General features: G+C 43.8%; 1 protein-coding gene across 2 annotated transcripts in view; it reads left to right on the top strand.

Annotated features, from left to right (window-relative positions):
- Window positions 1-16,973, top strand: part of Pgm5 (phosphoglucomutase 5) — a 187,773-nt gene that overhangs the window by 105,643 nt on the left and 65,157 nt on the right. For both annotated transcript variants that reach the window (NM_001191953.3, XM_087588861.1), the window contains 1 exon segment: window positions 14,528-14,643. In NM_001191953.3, coding sequence (NP_001178882.1) covers window positions 14,528-14,643 — 116 coding nt within the window.

Raw genomic sequence — 16,973 nt, 5'->3', positions numbered from 1 at the left:
TATAATTTTATTTGTTTAACTTTATTTGTTTGTTTATTTTGAAGGTGTTGTTGTGGATGATGATGATGATGGTGATGATGATGTATATGTGTACACATATGTACCATATGTCTGCACATATATGCCATACTTACATACTGCAGAGGACAGGATGTTGGCTGTACCACTTTATCACTCCTTGTCTTATTTCTTTGAGACGGGGATGCTCAGTAAGCCTAGAGGTGTGATGGCAGCCACCAAGCTGGCTCGTTTGGTACTGGGGACTTGAATTCAAGTCAAAGGACCTTGCCCAGAAAATGATTGTACTCACTGGACAATCTTCCTAGCTCATGAAAGTGGCCTCCTTTTGTTCTGACCGTTTTGGACTTTTCGAAAAATTTGCCCAGTATTTCAGTAATAGGCTGCAGTTCCAGGAAGTCTTGCATCTGGGTCTGGTATTCCTGATAGGCATCTTTAATTGTACTGGGTATTGGCAGAGAGGAAAGGAACAGGCTGAGAAGACTATGGAATGCAATGGTCAGGTTTGTTGAGTCTTCTGAAACAAGTAGAATGCATAGCAATTACTGAACGTGGTGTGGATGGTGCTGCCCAGGAAATAGCTTTGCCCTTCAACTGTAGGGGAGGAAACCCAAAGTTCTGAGGAGAGTTACGCCCTTCTCTGTTGCCCACATATCCACCTACCTACCTATATACATGCTTCAACACACCAGGGCCATTATTTACTCCTCACTGCCATGCTCAGTCTCTTGCCTTGGGCTTTTGTTCTCCATGAGCCTTTAAGTGTAAATGGCCTCAATCCCATGTATGAGCTCCAAAATGAAGAAAACTGAAGCTCTCCCATGATTAACTGCCCAAACTGACTCTATGAAAAATGCAACATGTCATTTTATTATTAAATTTAGTACTCAAGAACTCATTATAACACTTGAAAATAATTTATAGGCTGCATTTCCTCATTCCGAAAGGATTCTTGAGTGTGCGCGAGGGACAAGAGATTGTTGCCAACAGTTAATTAAATGAGTGACTTGGAGGTTCATCGCTTCAAAAGCAAAATTACAGAAATCTTTTCAAGATGCTTTTGGAGCAAATAGTAAAGATTTGTATGTGAAACAGGGGTTTGTTTTAAAATGGGTGACATGACATGGGGTGGGGTGGCACACAGACATACACATGCGCGCGTGCGCACACACATACACACACACACACACACGCTCTCTCTCTCTCTCTCTCTCTCTCTCTCTCTCTCTCTCTCACTCTTACACTTAAAGACTTATTTATCCTCATAGAATTTCCCACAATGCAATGCTATTGAGCAGGCCATACAGTTGCAGGAAAATGGGATGATTTGTCCTAAATGTTTTTTGAAGAGGGTTATAAGGCATTTAGAGATGACGATATATATGGCCATCTTGGGAAGGCATTCTCTCTTTCTACTCTAGACATGCCCTGAAGGAGCTTGAAAGCTGTCACTTCTATTCTGTCTTAAAACCAGTAAAGAGCTGCTCCACAGAACTATATTGTATGTACCCCTTATAAGGGTACTACTTAGCAATGAGGCGGTCACAGGGAGAGTACCCTACACTTGAATGCTAATTATTATAATGCTTTAGCAAATGGTTTTCATGTTTTCTGGTCTAAGGAACTCAGTGCGATACAGCTGGAGAGCTGGGAATGAGGCTTGGAAGAAAGGCGCGTTATTCATCTTTCACTGAAATGCATGCCTGAGATGTGAGCAGGACTATTTTGTCTCTCTGTTCCTGAGGTTTCAGTACATGGTCAGTAGGCCTTCTTGCTTTGGGCCTGGGGTGGCACCATACTTCATGGTTGGACTGCATAGTGGAGGTATCCTATTTATTTCATGGTAGTTGGAAAGCAAATGTGGGGTTCTTAGGTAGGGGAGAAAGAGGAGGAAGAAGAGGAGGAGGAAGAAGAGGGAGAGGAGGAAGATGGGGAGGAAGAGGAAGAGGAGGAGAGTCCAAGGTCTCAATAAGGATGTGGCTCCAGTGATCCAGCTTCCGTCTATCAAGGCCCATCTCCACCATTCCCTGCAGGGTGTGGGCCTCAGGCCAAGTCTTCAATGCATAGGCCTGTTGAGGCACCAGTATTGAAGCTATAATGGAGGAGTCTCGAGGCACTGTCTAGGCTCTAGTTCTGGTCTGCTAGAGTAGTGATCCATCATTTCCTTCTCTCTTCTAGGTACAGGATCTTGACTGGAAGGGAGCTACTTGTCTCCATACATAGTTGTTCTCAAAGACAGAGGCCCTGATATTTCTGCATGTGTTTCCACCTGTTTTATGCTTCCTTCCACCAATAGGCTGGCTTGTTTCCTGGCAGTAAGTTCTTGAAAATCTCCCTGCTCTTGCCCTATAGTGACATTCTCCCTAAGTTCCCAATAGGAACGGGACTTCACAGATACAAACTCTTCTGCTAGGTCTCAAGGACGATGGGACAGTTGAGTGGCCTTCTTATTTTCCTAGGAGCATCTACTTTGTCCATTAGCCTTAAGAACTCTGTATTCTGGCCAACCTATTTTGGTCCTTGTCTCTCTAGCTGTCTCTTGACAGCTAGGCCCACTGAGAGGATCTGTGTCAGCTGTAGGTGATACAGTCACCAGATCTATGAGCAGCTGCTCTTCTTCCTCACCCTACGCTACTGTCTTGGGGTCTCACCTTAGGGTTAGATTGCCAAGGTCACTCAGATACTAGAGAGCTTTGCTGTCTCTTGTGTTGGTCACGGTATCTGCACTGGCAAGGCCAAGGGTAGACTCTCCTGTTGTCTGGTTTCTCCATTGAGCTCAGAGTTTCTTGAAGTTCAGGACTAGAGGTTGGGCTCGCTGCTTTTGGAATTCCCTTCAACCCCTTTCTCCTAAACTTCTTTGGTAAAAGCAAATTGCTTATGATCCCCAAGGTAAAGGAACAGAGTTTGACATGTTTTTTCTTCTTGGTCTTCATAAGGGTTCAGTGGGAGTGAAATCCTTTCAAACCACACTGGCGTCATATTCATATAAAGGATGGATTCTGGGTTCATTTGAGCCAGTGTTTTTCAACATGTGCTGAGTCAAACTGTCAGCCCCGTAGGGTGCTCTGTGAGAAGTACATGCTGTTCTTCTAAGCGCTGCAGTGAGGTGAATGCTTGCTTCTTACTCTGTACAGGGAGAGAGGCTTCACCAGATGTTTGAGCTATTTCACACTGAACCATAGTGCTGGCTTCGGTAGATAAACTGACCGACACACTCATTGTATATAAGAGCATTGTGATTGTTAATGTTTGCAGCCAAACTTCGTGACGTTTGGAGACTTGCTTAGATTTATCCTTAGCTTCTAGTCATCCTGTGCATCTACACATGCTCGCATTTTAAGGGGCTCAGGAATGTAAATCTTGTTTTACACCCAAGGCTGTGTTCTGATGGCTCCTGTGATGTCTTCTGGAAGTGAACAAATGCCTTTTCCAGCCACAGCAGTTGCCTTCCGAGGCCATCCAGATGGGGGGAGGGGATCAAATGAGTTCCTAGCTGGGTTTGTCAGGCAACAAAAGAAGAGATTGGCTAGATCAAGCTAGAAAATGAGGAAACAGCCAGTCAGCAGTGGGGAGAGCTTGTCACCAGGGACACACAGGGTATTTCCAGGTTCTCAGCCTCTTCTTCAAGAAACTGAAATAAAGGCTCACAGAAGATTTGCCAAGTATCAAGGAAGCCATTTTAAAATGAAGCGATATTTCAGATCAGAAAGAAATAAACTATGAAGATCAACAGTTAGACACATGGATCTAGCAAGCTGTTAGCAACCTAGGACCCTGGAGTACTGGAGGGCCGTGGTCATTGTTCAAGGGTTCCTTCTATAGACTTTGGGAGAAGTAGGGACATGGCATAGATTCTTTATTTATGTGTGTGCAGATATGTATATGTGAGTGTGTGCTCATGCATGCATGTGAATGTGCAGATGTGTATGTGTGTGCACACATGTGCATGTGTATGTACTCATGTGTGCATGTGAATGTGTGTGTATGAGTGTGTGTGTGTATGTGCACATGCGCATGTATGAGTGTGTACTTGTGTGTGCATGTGAATGTGTGTTTGAGTGTGTGTGTGTGTGTGTGTGTGTGTGTGAGAGAGAGAGAGAGAGAGAGAGAGAGAGAGAGAGAGAGGACAACATGTAGGATTCAGATTCAGTTCTCTCCTTCTTTTTTTTTTTTTTCCGGAGCTGGGGACCGAACCCAGGGCCTTGTGCTCGCTAGGCAAGCACTCTACCGCTGAGCTAAATCCCCAACCCCCAGTTCTCTCCTTCTACACGTGGGACCTGGAGATTGCACTTTTCGGTCTTTGTGCTCTTTTAAGCCACTAAGTCATCTGGCTGGTTAATTCTCTGCTTTGAAATTTTTAAATGATGAAAGCCTCTGTGTACTGTATATTTTTCATCCCATGATGCATCTGATTCTAATCATATTTATTCTCAGTCATGTATAGGCATACAATGGTAAACAGTGTTTTTTCCCCACCAAAAGATCACTCAAAGGACAAACTTTGCCTTACTGAGCATGCACTCCAAATTAGTCAAGGCTGGATTGTTCGTGGATATATTCTGAAGTATATCCGAATAGAAACGAAAGAGGAATTCTTGATGATTGGTAGGAGGGAAAGAGAAACCTATTTCGCTGTTCAGAGAAAAATATGTATGCACCTGAAAGCAGGTGGGGGTCCTACGTTGCTAACAGATTGCTAGATGCATTGTTCAGAGAGTTGGTGTAAACAGTCCATATAGTAAGGGTCTCAGGCTGCAAAGTACATTATTCAATGGGAGGGTATACGCAACACTCAAACCAAGTGGAGTCCTAGGTTCTTAAATTATTCCCTATGCTTTCCTGTCACAAGCTACTATCTTCATTTTTTTTCAAGTCTTTTGTCCAGTCTTCTGGACGGATGGTATGTACTACCTATAGACTCTTGTTTTCTCCAGATTGCAGTTAAGGTTGGCTAAGTGGGAACACTGCAGATGTCTGGCAGAAGAGAATGTGGTCAGACAATTACTTCTCTCCCTACAGATTCCCATCCACTGGCAACAAGCCTTTCTGACGGTCCTGGCCTGTGCCAGGCATAGCCCTTAGATTCTAGTTATAACTCTTTGGGTAAGAGGATGTATCCTTTCTGGTACCTGCCCGGGGGAAGTGGCTTTCTCCTGGACTTTTCCTCTCTGCACACTATGTGAGCAGTTCCTGGAGTTGTGTCATCTCTTCTTCTTGGGACTGTCACCAAGACAAAGGATAAATGACATGTACAGCAGCAAGATTGAGGGAAGCCCCATCAGAAGAGCATCAGAGGTTGGAAGCGGCAAAATGCTCATCACTATTGCGGATGGTTCTGCGGAGTCCAGGGCTTGCCGGGTATCCTTCCGCTCGATTCTCTCTGAGCAAGGGGATGAATTGCTATTCTACTTTTTTGGTAGGAAAGCTGAGTTTACTGACTGCAACTATCTTAGCAAAGTTCACAAAACCAGGAAGAAATGGAGTTGGAAGAGGACTAGATGTCTCTCTCATCCAAGGCATTTGGACATGACTGAGCAGGCAGTGCGTGCTTACTTGTTCCTTTTGCTCACACAGCAGTGCCTTTTAGTGCCCAACTCTTTCCCACAAAAAAAGTCATCAGTTCTTCCAACAGTTACTTTCTGTAGAACTCTGACTCATTAGACAAAATCTTTTTTTAAGGATAACATTAGGGCAGAATTAATGTGGGCTGACCTTCCCTGATACTCACTGGCAAAATTAAAACCCAATCCCAAGGGACAGAAGAAACCAGGGAAGGTAGGCCGAGCCTCAAACCATCCCTTGATTGGAGATGGCTGCCTGGTAACTTGGTCTGGCTTCAAGAGAAACAGCAGCTTGAGTCACCTAGTAGGACCCAGATCAGAGTAATTTGATGGGATGAGTGTTTAGTTTAGGAGGGGGTCTTTCAGTTCGAGGCCTTCTGGGCTCAGCAGGCAGCTGCCTCTCGCTCCCAGAGGGACCTTTAGGGTCAACTAATGCTCTGTCTGTGGCCCCGTGCCACAGGCACGGGAACTCATGGAAATTGGAAAGTTTGGGCCCTTAGGAATTTTCAGTCTTCATGTCTAAGGAGGAGCAGGACAGGGAGCTGAGCGTGAGCCTCAGTTAGGAATCAGATACAGACACGGTGCATTTCTTTCACGAGGTCACTGGGCTGATTAGCAGGAGGAAGGGCGGGAATTACCTGTTTCTAATACAAGTACACAGGAAAAAAAACACAACAAATGTTTGATTTAAAGTAGGAAGGGGCTTGAGTTCTATCCATGCCAGAGGAAGGCACAAAATCTCTCAGGATACACCCAAGCTAATTAGTCAGAGCCGGCCACATTCTAGCATGTTTGGACTTGCTCACTGGCCTGACAGGCACAGCTGTGGGACAGGTAGATCTTCCAAGTGCCTGTGTGTGTGGCTATGGTGGCATTGGGAGATCCTGGCTGCTTCGATGAGCCAGATGATGTTCAGCGAGACAGGGTTGGATCTCTTTCTGTAGCTGAATAATTCCTTAAAAAAAAAAAAAGATTCCTCAGAGTTGCAAATCTCCGAAAGCCATTACTAAAGAGTAGGGATGCTATCCCACTGGGCCCTCTGCTCAGATTGTTGAGGAGAGGGGGTATTGGAAGATAAAGTCTGCGATGATGCTGGGAAACAGAGCACCATTTCTTTTCTGAACCCTTTTGCCCTCTGGACCTCAGGACTCCTGATTCATTCCATCTGTGCACTGTGGCATGAATAAACCACAGTTCATCGGGTTCCTGCTGGATGGACAGCAAGATTGCTTCCGATCTGGCTTATTTCTCACCCGGGATGGTGCTGGAAGAGACACCTTTGAGCATGCATTTACGTTTCTCTAGAGAGTCACTCAGCAGTGGGCTTGCTGGATGATAGAACATGATCGATTCTATTAAAAACTCTCAAACAACTGTATCCTTGCTGACAGTTTGGGATTCTGATTTCCCGTGAACTACAACTCTCTCTCTCTCTCTCTCTCTCTCTCTCTCTCTCTCTCTCTCTCTCCCCCTCTCTCTGTCTCTCTCCCTCTCCCCCTCCCCTCCTCCCTCTCTCCCCCATCTCTCCCTGTCCCCCTTTCCCCTCTCCCCCTCCCCTTTCTCTTCCTCCTTCCTCTTCCCTTCCCCTTCCCCTCCCCTTCCCCTTTGTTTTGTGGGTTTTGTGGGTGTGAAATGTTATCTGACCATTGCCCTTTGATTTACTGTATGTTTTCAGATTGGCCAATCATTCTTTTTCCTGTGAACTGCACAGGCTGTTTGAGATGTTCTCCCTGATTTACAGTATTTTAGTGAGTTGATACATTCTCAGCCTGCATTGCAAGTGTCTTTTCTAAATCTACGGCTTATCCTCTCCTTGTGTGCCTCTGGCGGGACGGAAAAGTTTTGTAATTTCTAATTGCACATTTAATTATCACGCTTCCTTCTTATTTAAGTAGACACATATTCTCCACCTGGTTCCCTCAACATCTCACAAGTGAGACAGACTCGCTCCCAGTCATCCATGGAGCTAAATTACAAATGCTGTTCTGCCAGATTCTGCCTTAAGTGATTGAGTTTAGGTAAGAGCCTGGGTTCATAGAACGAGGGAGACAGATTCCAGGGTCTCTGTGGCCCCGCCGAAGCTGATTTCCATAGGAAGCATCAGAAGCTTGAGCAGATGTTTGCCTTGGGAAAAATGAAGAACCCAGGACATTTCAATGGAGACTGCTCCCTCCCGGGTCACTCTGTCCTCACAGGCTGGTGGTACAGCCTTATACAAATGCTAATTTTCCCTGCTCTCCTCTCCCAGTACAGTGAGCATCTGTGTAAAGATCTCTTTGTAGTCACTTTACCCAGCGCCAAGGTGTCTCCTCTCTCCTGTCTCTTCTCTCCGGCTTACAGTGTAGACTGTATAGACCTCCAGGGTACCATTTAGGAAAAGATACTAATAGAATCCAGAAGAGGAGAAAATCACCTTTTCTACAAACCCAGGAGGCGTTGCTGTACTGAAATGACTTCTCTCCCGGGCTGGAGCTATCTTGTTAGTTCTCAAGAGGCAAAAGAGCCGATTTTAAGTCTTCCGACTTAAATATGCTTTTTAAATAGCTTCAGCCAGGGGTCCCTGGAAGTCAGAAAACACAGAGCAAAAGGAAAGACAAATGAAATGATTTATTTTCCTCTCTTCTTACTCCAATTTCATAGGAGTCAGAAGGACACGGGACAATTGTCTCTTACCCACCTCTTGCTTAGCCGGAAAACTCAGAGCTAACATTCTCTCAGTTTCAGCTTTGAGGTCATTTTTTTAAACTATTATTTAAAGCCAATAAGAACCAGGTGGTTACACCAATGTGCTCAAGCACCGGGGCTATTAATGTGAACTTAGTTTCCCACACAGAGGCATCCTGATTTCTTATTGGTCAATAGAGAATAAGCCCTTGGTTGTTTGAATTCTGCATACTTAGTTTCTTGGCTCTTGGGTCAGTTTTCTAAAGCCGAGATTATTATTCTTTTTCTTTCAAGTAATGCCAAGATCTTCAGAAATCTGCCTGCTTTGTGTTTCTGGACACTTTATAATATGACAGGGAAGGGTCCTCTCCTGTGTCCCACAGCACAGACATAAAATGAATATGCAGAAGTGTCAAGAGGACGCATGAAAGGCCCCTGGGCTGGGAATTCCCCATTGCTCTATATGGTCAGCACCTACAAGTAGGAGGGACAAGAGATGCTCTGTTATCTCAATCTTTGCCTTTTGAACATCCTCGGGGGATAAGTCGTCTTCCTTTGGGTTAACAGAGATCCTACACTGAGAAAAGAGATAATGCTGTAGCTCCAGAGGCCGTTCAATAGTTGAGAGAGTACTCCCATTTGTGGGGTACTGTCTCATCTGATCCTCACAGCCTGTCTGATCAGGCAGGTGGCAAGGATCATTCCACTTGAGAGTTTTGAGGTTTAGATGATGCGGAGACACCAAGGGACCCAGGTCACACAACACTGTTTACATGTGCTTGGAAAAAATGCCAGCAGTCACTTTAGTGGGACAGCTCAATGTTTTGTGTTTGTTTTCCTTAAGTGTGTGAATGGGCCCATCAATAACATTGGTTTAAGAGTAGACTTTAGATTATGATTAGGAGGCTTTGGAGGACAGCTCAATGCCAGTGTTCTTGACTACTGTGTTCAAGGTTTCTTATCAGAAGCAAAAAAAGAAAAGGAGGTAGGGGTGATTGCTATCAGGAAAACCAGGTTTAGATGAACTCAGTCTCGTACACATTTATGAATTGGGAAGACTTCCTCTAAAAGAGATTTTAAAGTATAATTTCATATAAGCCTTTTGCTAGACAGCAGAGCCAGACAGCAGAGGGATCTGGGAGTGAACACATCCATGTACTGATGCCCAAGAACTAAGTTGAAGACTACGCTCCATGCCCACCTGGACGTTAACAGGGTCTGGGGGGCTTGCTTGAGTGTGAAAATGTTGCTAATTCAAACATGCATCTAATCTTAAATACTCCAGAGGGATTTTTTTCATACAAATAAACTTTTAGAAATAGGATCTTGGGTTGGTAGAGAGCTTGCCTAGGAAGCGCAAGGCCCTAGGTTCGGTCCCCAGCTCCGAAAAAAAAAAAAAGAACAAAACAAAAAAAAAAGAAAGAAAGAAATAGGATCTTACTTATTAGAGGCAGGCTGGCCAGCTTCAAATTTCTGGCCCTCCTACTTCAGTCTCCTTAGTGTCGTGCCAATATGCCTAGCTTTAAGCTTCAAATGTAAGTAAAACATGCATGTAAATAAAAGCTCAGTATGCAAATGTGTGTAGTCTAAGGGAATTTAATATAACATACACACACACACACACACACCCCAACCACTGCTATGGAGAAGCCAGCTTCCTCATGCCTGCCTCACCACTGTTCTCCAGCCACCCCCAGATGACTCACACCCCGATTTCTGCCACCAGTGACTTCCCTTGCCTATTTTGCATCATGTCTAATTGGAATACTGCATTATTCCTCTGTCTGGCTTCTTTTACTCCATAATACCAATCACTGCTTCTGTTCGTTTATATTGTGGGAATTCACTCAATCTTGCTGTTCTATGGCATGTACTTCACTGCACTGTGTTGGACTACAGTCAGGATGACTCTGTATCCCTCCGTGATGCGGTTCCCCTATCTTCTCCAGCATTGGCAGTTCTGTTCTCTTCCTCTAGGATTGTGGGTAGTAATACTTCACTGTGGTTTTAGCATGCACTTTCAAGTAGTTTTTATATGCTAATTGGGTCCTTTGAATATCATCTCGTATAAAGTATAGACCTTTTATGTTTTGTTTTTCTTTTCTTTGGAGACTTTTAATTTCTAAAAATGACTCATAGCTGAGGAGGAGGGAGACCCTGTAGGAGGACCAGCAGTCTCAATTAACCTGGACCCCCAAGATCTCTCAGACACTGGGCTATCAAGCCCAGACACTGGGCTATCACCAGCTGATGTGAGGCCTCCAACACACATACAGCAGAGGACAGCTGGGTCTGGACTCAGTCAGAGAAGATGCACCTAACCCTCAAGAGGCTGAAGGCCCCAGAAAGTCTAGTGGGGTAGGAGGTGGGGGAGGGGGAACATCCTTGTGGAGATGGGGGGAAGGAGATATGGGAGTAGGGACATCCTTATGGAGATGGGGGGGATGAGGTATGGTTGGAAACAGATGTGGAACAGTCAGAGAGTATACTGAGTATACTGGGAAAGGGATAAAATCTGGAGTGTAAAAAAGGATTAAATAAAAATTTTTAAAAGTAAAAAAAAAAGGCTCATAGGAATTCAAAATGTGGAAAGTTCCTGAGAACTTCGTTGGACATGTGCGATTCAGATACCTTCTTCTAGACTTTGAAGATGACGGCTTTTAAAGGAGGGCCAAGGATTCAGAACATAGGATATGCTCCCATCGGTTCTTATGAAAGGTGATATTTGGATATAGGCAAAGGCACCCAGATCTTGTCACCTTTAAATCTGTTACGACTTTCTTGTGTCAGGATTATAAAATCAGCTGGGTTTGCTCAAGAGGCTTTGATCCCTTCTGAAGTCATGTTGAAAACTAATCCCTCCAGAGCCCAGGGGTTGAGAGGCAAGAGGATAAAGAAGCAGGGTTTGGAAGAAAGATGGCGAGGCAGGGCTCATTCCTTGTTAATGAATTTACAACCCTTCTGAAACAGGCTTCATGAGCAGGTGGCAAGCTTGCTCTCCCATATTTTGCTTTATGAAGACATAGCAAGAAACACCTCACCAGGCCAAATGTAGACACAGTACTCTTGGACATCCCCCACCCTCCAGAGCTACAAGAAATAACTTTTCTGTTCTCTATAAATTGCCCAGTCTTGGGCATTCTATTTTAGCACAGACTTTCAGATGACAGATCACTTTAGAGAGATTTTGACAGAGGTTGGAAACAGACGGTTAATCTGAGTTAAATGAATGACACAGAAGGATTAAGCACTACGCAACAATACCAAAAGGCAGGAGCATCTCTGGAAAATAGAGAAGAGCTCAGGTCTTCAGGAGCACAGAATACAAGGAGGATTGTGGGAGACGCTGTAGGGCTGAGAGTGCGTTCATCTGGAAGCCATTTTCTTGGACATCCACAAACCCTGGCTAAGGCAAAGACAATGCGGCATGTTCTCTTAGCTACCAGGGTTCATTCCCCCGGGTAGAAGACTTGTAGCCCTGACTGTCTTCTTACTCTCTGCTTCCTCAGGCAGACCTTTCTTCCACAGGCAGAGTTTGCTCCCAGCATATGGGTAGCAGCAGTCAGGGAGAGGCAGTACGAGCAGCTCCATTTTCAGCTCTTGTGATAAGGACTTGTAGACTCTAGGGGCTTCCTGCCAACTGGAGGTCTAATGCATGCTGTCTGTGTTATGCTTGGGGCAAGTCCCAAGTTCAGGGTAGGGGGTAGGGATGGGAATCCCTTTCTGACTCCAAGACACAATCACTTTATGCTCAAGGTCCTGGAATTCAATTACCCATCTTGTCTCAGCTTGCACAGCCGCAACTACAGCTCATGGTTACAAATGCATCTGCTTCTTTACAATCCATGGGCGGCCATAGCCTGGTGCCCCCCTGACAGTGATTAATTGGGAAGGGTGGGAACCAGGGAAATCCTTTCCCCTCCTTGCCAACTTGGCTTTGAACCCACAAGAGTATTTTTGACCAAAGATCATGTGTCCTTGCGCCCACCCCCTTCTCTCTCACCATCAGCTCTTCCCTGTGTTGTACATTCTCTTTGGCACTCCCGTGTGTTTACGTTTGTTAGGTTCATTGTGAGCCCCGATTTCCTATGTGCTCCTTCAGGCTTCTCTGTAATTTATTTCTCCTTCTTTGACCACGTAATTAGCAGCCTTTTGTTCTAAGGTGTTTGGAGAAGATCTTCCTCTCAGGATGTAAATATGATTATATATTTTTCTTAAAATGAAAAGGAGATAAGCTAGATCCTTTGAATGAGCATCTAAGCATTACAGAACAGGCACACAGATTCCTTTGTTCCGGGGCTTCATTTTCTATGTTGATGAGATCCATTCAGGGCATTAGATAACACAATGTTTTTTGTTTAATGGCATGTCCATATTCATGTTTATAAGCTTTTCATGATCATGACTCAATTCCTGAGAAAGTGACTTGAAATGAGAAAATATTCCTTTTAGGTCAAAGTTTAAACTTCAGTTCAAGCTGTCTAGAGCCATCGTTTTGGGGCTGGGGTGAAGCAGAATATCATGACATCAGGAATATGTGGTAGTGGCTGCCATGATGGCCAGCAAGCAGGCTAACAATATGGCTCCCAAAGGCCTGAGTCATGTGACCTTCTTCCTCCATCTAGGATTCATATTGCTCAGTTCTGCTACCTCTAAACAGTCTACTTGAAATATAAATCTATCAGTGCGTTTCACCATTATGTCATAACCAGTGTGACCTCTTCACCTCTGGAGACACCTTCATATCCTGCCCAAAGGCATGCTTCCTTAATCTTCTAGGTGTCTCTTAATCCAACCAATATGACAACTACCAATAGCCATCTTGATATCACATTATCTGTCCATTCCCCTAGGACATATAATTAAAATGTTTCTGTTATTATAAATGGTGATTGATCAGTCTTGTCACATCTGTGTTGTACTCTGTTGAGTAACACCACACCCTGGGGTCTCCAGGCAATGGTTCTAAAAGAAATTCACTTGTAGGAAGTTTTTTTCCTTTCTACCTTGAAGATTAAAGTTGCATCCACAATCAACACTATGCTAGTTGGGTTTCTACTACTGTAACAAAATACCTGTGGCAGTCAACTTAGAATGAAGACAGGTTTGTGCTGGTTTTAGAGGTTTCATTCCGTAGTTACTGGGCCATGTTGCCCTTAGGACTGTAGTGGTGCAGCCTATGTTAGTGGATTCAGAAACTGATCACCTCATGAAAAGTCAAAAGGAGAGACAGAGACAGAGGATGAGGTCAACATCCTGCAGTCCATTTGAGGGTGTGTTCCCAGTGACCCCCAAACCTCCCACTGAATGTTACTTAATGTTTTGCACAATGTCTAATAGTGCTGAGCTGAGGACCAAGCCGTAACATGTGGGCACTTAGGGAACATGCAATGGGGATATATCTAAACTCTAGGTGGGGGACAGTGAGGAAAGAGATCTGACAGAGAGACATATGACTATATAAAATGCCTCAGCCAATACCCAAGGAGCCCTGGAACTGAAATTACTTCCCAGAGGTGTACCAAAATGAGGAAGAATGACAGACCTTTGACTACTCCACATAAGCCAGTCGCTAATGGGGCTGACCTAACAGTGGCCCCTTGACTACTGTTTGACCATGTCTTATTGAAAGAGAGCCATGTTTGTGACCTGGAGGCCATTGGCCTGCTGGCAAATGAAGATTCCAGCCATAAACTATTTAGGACTGTGTGTGTGTGTGTGTGTGTGTGTGTGTGTGTGTGTGTGTGTGTGTTTGTGTGGGTGTGGGTGTGGGTGTGGATGTGTCTGTCTGTCTGTCTGTGTACATTGTGTGTGCATGTGCACAGTATAGGTTGATCATGTGCCCATGAGCAGTGAACCATAGTGTCTACTACGAATCATTTCTAGAGTTGAATTATTGTTTCATCGGGTATAGGGAGATTCACACTGAGTAAATGTTGTCAAACAACTCCTAAGTGTCTGTGCATAAATGCTGTCTTAATTTAGATTCCCTTATCTTAAGCAGACTCTTGGCAAAAAGACAAAGAACCTTTCTAGGGACACATATTAGAACACTTCATACATTGACTTTGTATATATTGTATTACAGAGAAAGCAAAGTTGAGAGAACTGCAGTATTCTACTTTCTCTCTAACACATGGCTCAGGAACTGTCACCAGCTACTCAAGTTGTTCTGAAACACAGTTAGGACATGATTTAGCAGATCATGAGATTTCCTAGTGAGCTGAAGAAATAAAGGAAATCAGACGTGTGGATTAATAGTTGCCTCAAATTTCCTTTTCCAGAGTGGCTAAATCAATGAAGGTTCCTGTGTATGAGACCCCTGCTGGATGGAGATTCTTCTCAAATCTGATGGACTCCGGACGATGCTCTCTGTGTGGAGAGGAGAGCTTCGGCACTGGTAGGCTTGGCTGGGCTGATGTTACTGCTGAGGGTGGCTGAAATTCTGCAAACCTATTGGAGACTTGTAAATAATCTTCCTGTGCATCAAAGGCTGAAGGAAGAATGACTTAGAGGCCAAAAAAAAATATGAAAAACCAGGGAAACCCAGTAGGTTTCCCAGTGAAACCATGTAGCAACACATTCACCTCTTTTGGATATCTTTAAAGATATCCCTCTCTTTAAAAAGAAGTTCATTTGAAAATGACAAATATAGACGAAATATCATATTAGTCACACCGCTCCATTTCAAGGGTCAGTCTTTATTGTTATTTGATTATTGTTTATTATTTGATAATAATTTAATTTTTTAGTACTGAGGTCTGAACTTTGTTAGACCTTTTAAATTTTACTTGAGATAGAGTCTCACAATAAAATCAGTTTTGAACATGTGACCTTGGCCTCCAGAATAGCTAGAATTGTGTTTCAATATGTTGTACATTGCTTTATTTTTTTCAATTTTGTTTTTCAAAACAAGGGTTTCTATGTGTTGCCCTGTTGTCCTGAAACTAGCTTTGTAAACTCACAGAACTCTCTTGTGAGCCCAAGAAGGCTTATTGCTGTCTTTACAGGAGTGAGTGTATCTTTAATCTTGGCATTAAAGGTGTATATCACCAAGTCTGGCTTGCTTTCTTTCTTCCTTCCTTTCTTCCTTCCTTCCTTTCTTTCTTTCTTTCTTTCTTTCTTTCTTTCTTTCTTTCTTTCTTTCTTTCTTTCTTTCTTCCTTTCTAAGACAAGGTCTTTCTATTTAGCGGAGGCTAGTCTAGAATTCACTATATAGCTCAGGCTGGACTCAAACTTGAATTTTTATCTTCCTGCCATTAAGTCCTCAATGTTTGGCAGGTGCCACCATGCCCCTCCCTCTCTTTTTAAAATTAATCGTCTACATGGATTTCCTTACACTCTCCACAAAGAAAGTCACCTTTCCTGATAGATGGCTCAGCGGTTAAGAGCACCGGCTGCTCTTCCAGAGGTCCTGAGTTCAATTCCCAGCAACCACATGGTGGCTCACAGTTAACTATAATGGGATCCGATGCCCTCTTCTGGTGTGTGTCTGAAGACAGCGACAGTGTACTCACATACATAAAATAAATCTTTAAAAAGAAGAAAAAGAAACAACATTCCCCCCCCCCCCCAGAGCTCATCTTGTTATTCCTGAATATTTTAGTGGGAATTTTCAAACATAACACCTCATTGGAAACAGCGTATAACCACGGTGCCCTTGTCTGTTAAATGTTTAAAATTCTTTCTTTTAATGCCTTACGATATCACTCCATTGCTTTGCATCTTTCTACAAATTCTGTTATATTTTGTATCTTTATTCTTCTGTGTACAGTCCTATACCTCTGCCTGCCTTCACTTTAAAATTATTTTTTATTTTTAATCTTTACATGTATCTATTCTTCCCTTTGTTTCCAATATGATTATAAGGTTATTGAAGGAACTCTGATGCTGTAAGATGCCTTGTTTTTTTGAGATAGAGCCTCACTATGTAATTCAAGTTGGCCTTGAACTCTCAGTCTTTCTGATTCTGCCTCTCAAGTATTGGGATGGGTGTGCCAGCATATCTGACTTTGCCTTTTGTTCCTATAAGTTACCTTTATTTTTAAAATAGCTTCCATATCCTCAGGATAAGTGCCTATCCATCTAAGTTGTCGATCTTCTCCATTAGACTTGGCTGAGAGCAGGGCCATCTCTGACTCTAGTTCTATTGATTGTTTTACCACTTGACAACTATTTGCCTTTTCTTGCTTTTCGTGGGTCTCATAGATTTTAACCCAAAGTATATGGATGAAAACAGTACGGATGTAGCCAAATAGTACTTGAATCCAGAAGACGGCACAACTCTTTCTTCAGGCCAGTTAATATGGAAGGTTGAGTTTGTCTAGGCAGTAGTTGAGTAGGGTTTGGGCTTTATTGTTTACATTATAAACTTGAGAGTGCCACAGGCCTGAAATTGTTGTAGAGGTAGGACATCTCACTGTGGAGGGGGAGACGCTGCAGGGAGCTTGCTTGTTTCTATATTTTAAATGCTCTGTTTTCATTCTCAGGCTGCGGCAGGCACTGCGTGCCTGAGACACAAGCAGTGCTCTCTCACCACACAGCGCCCTTCCCGTAGCATGGATGTGTGAGTCGTGAGCCCAGGAAGGCTTATTGCTCTCTCTACAGGAGCGGGTGTATCTTTACCCTCGTCCTTCATACAACAGTGACAGAGCTTCTCCTAGACACTTAGGGTGAGGAGTGAAGGTTTTCAACCCGTTTCATTTGAGAGAAGGAGCCAGGGCTTGATGC

This window comes from Rattus norvegicus, chromosome 1 (genome assembly GCF_021556685.1).
Source record: "Rattus norvegicus strain SHRSP/BbbUtx chromosome 1, alternate assembly SHRSP_T2T, whole genome shotgun sequence".
In the NCBI taxonomy this organism is placed as follows: domain Eukaryota; kingdom Metazoa; phylum Chordata; class Mammalia; order Rodentia; family Muridae; genus Rattus; species Rattus norvegicus.
The sequence above is the reverse complement of the archived record's forward strand: the minus strand, read 5'-3'. Positions and strand labels throughout refer to the sequence as shown.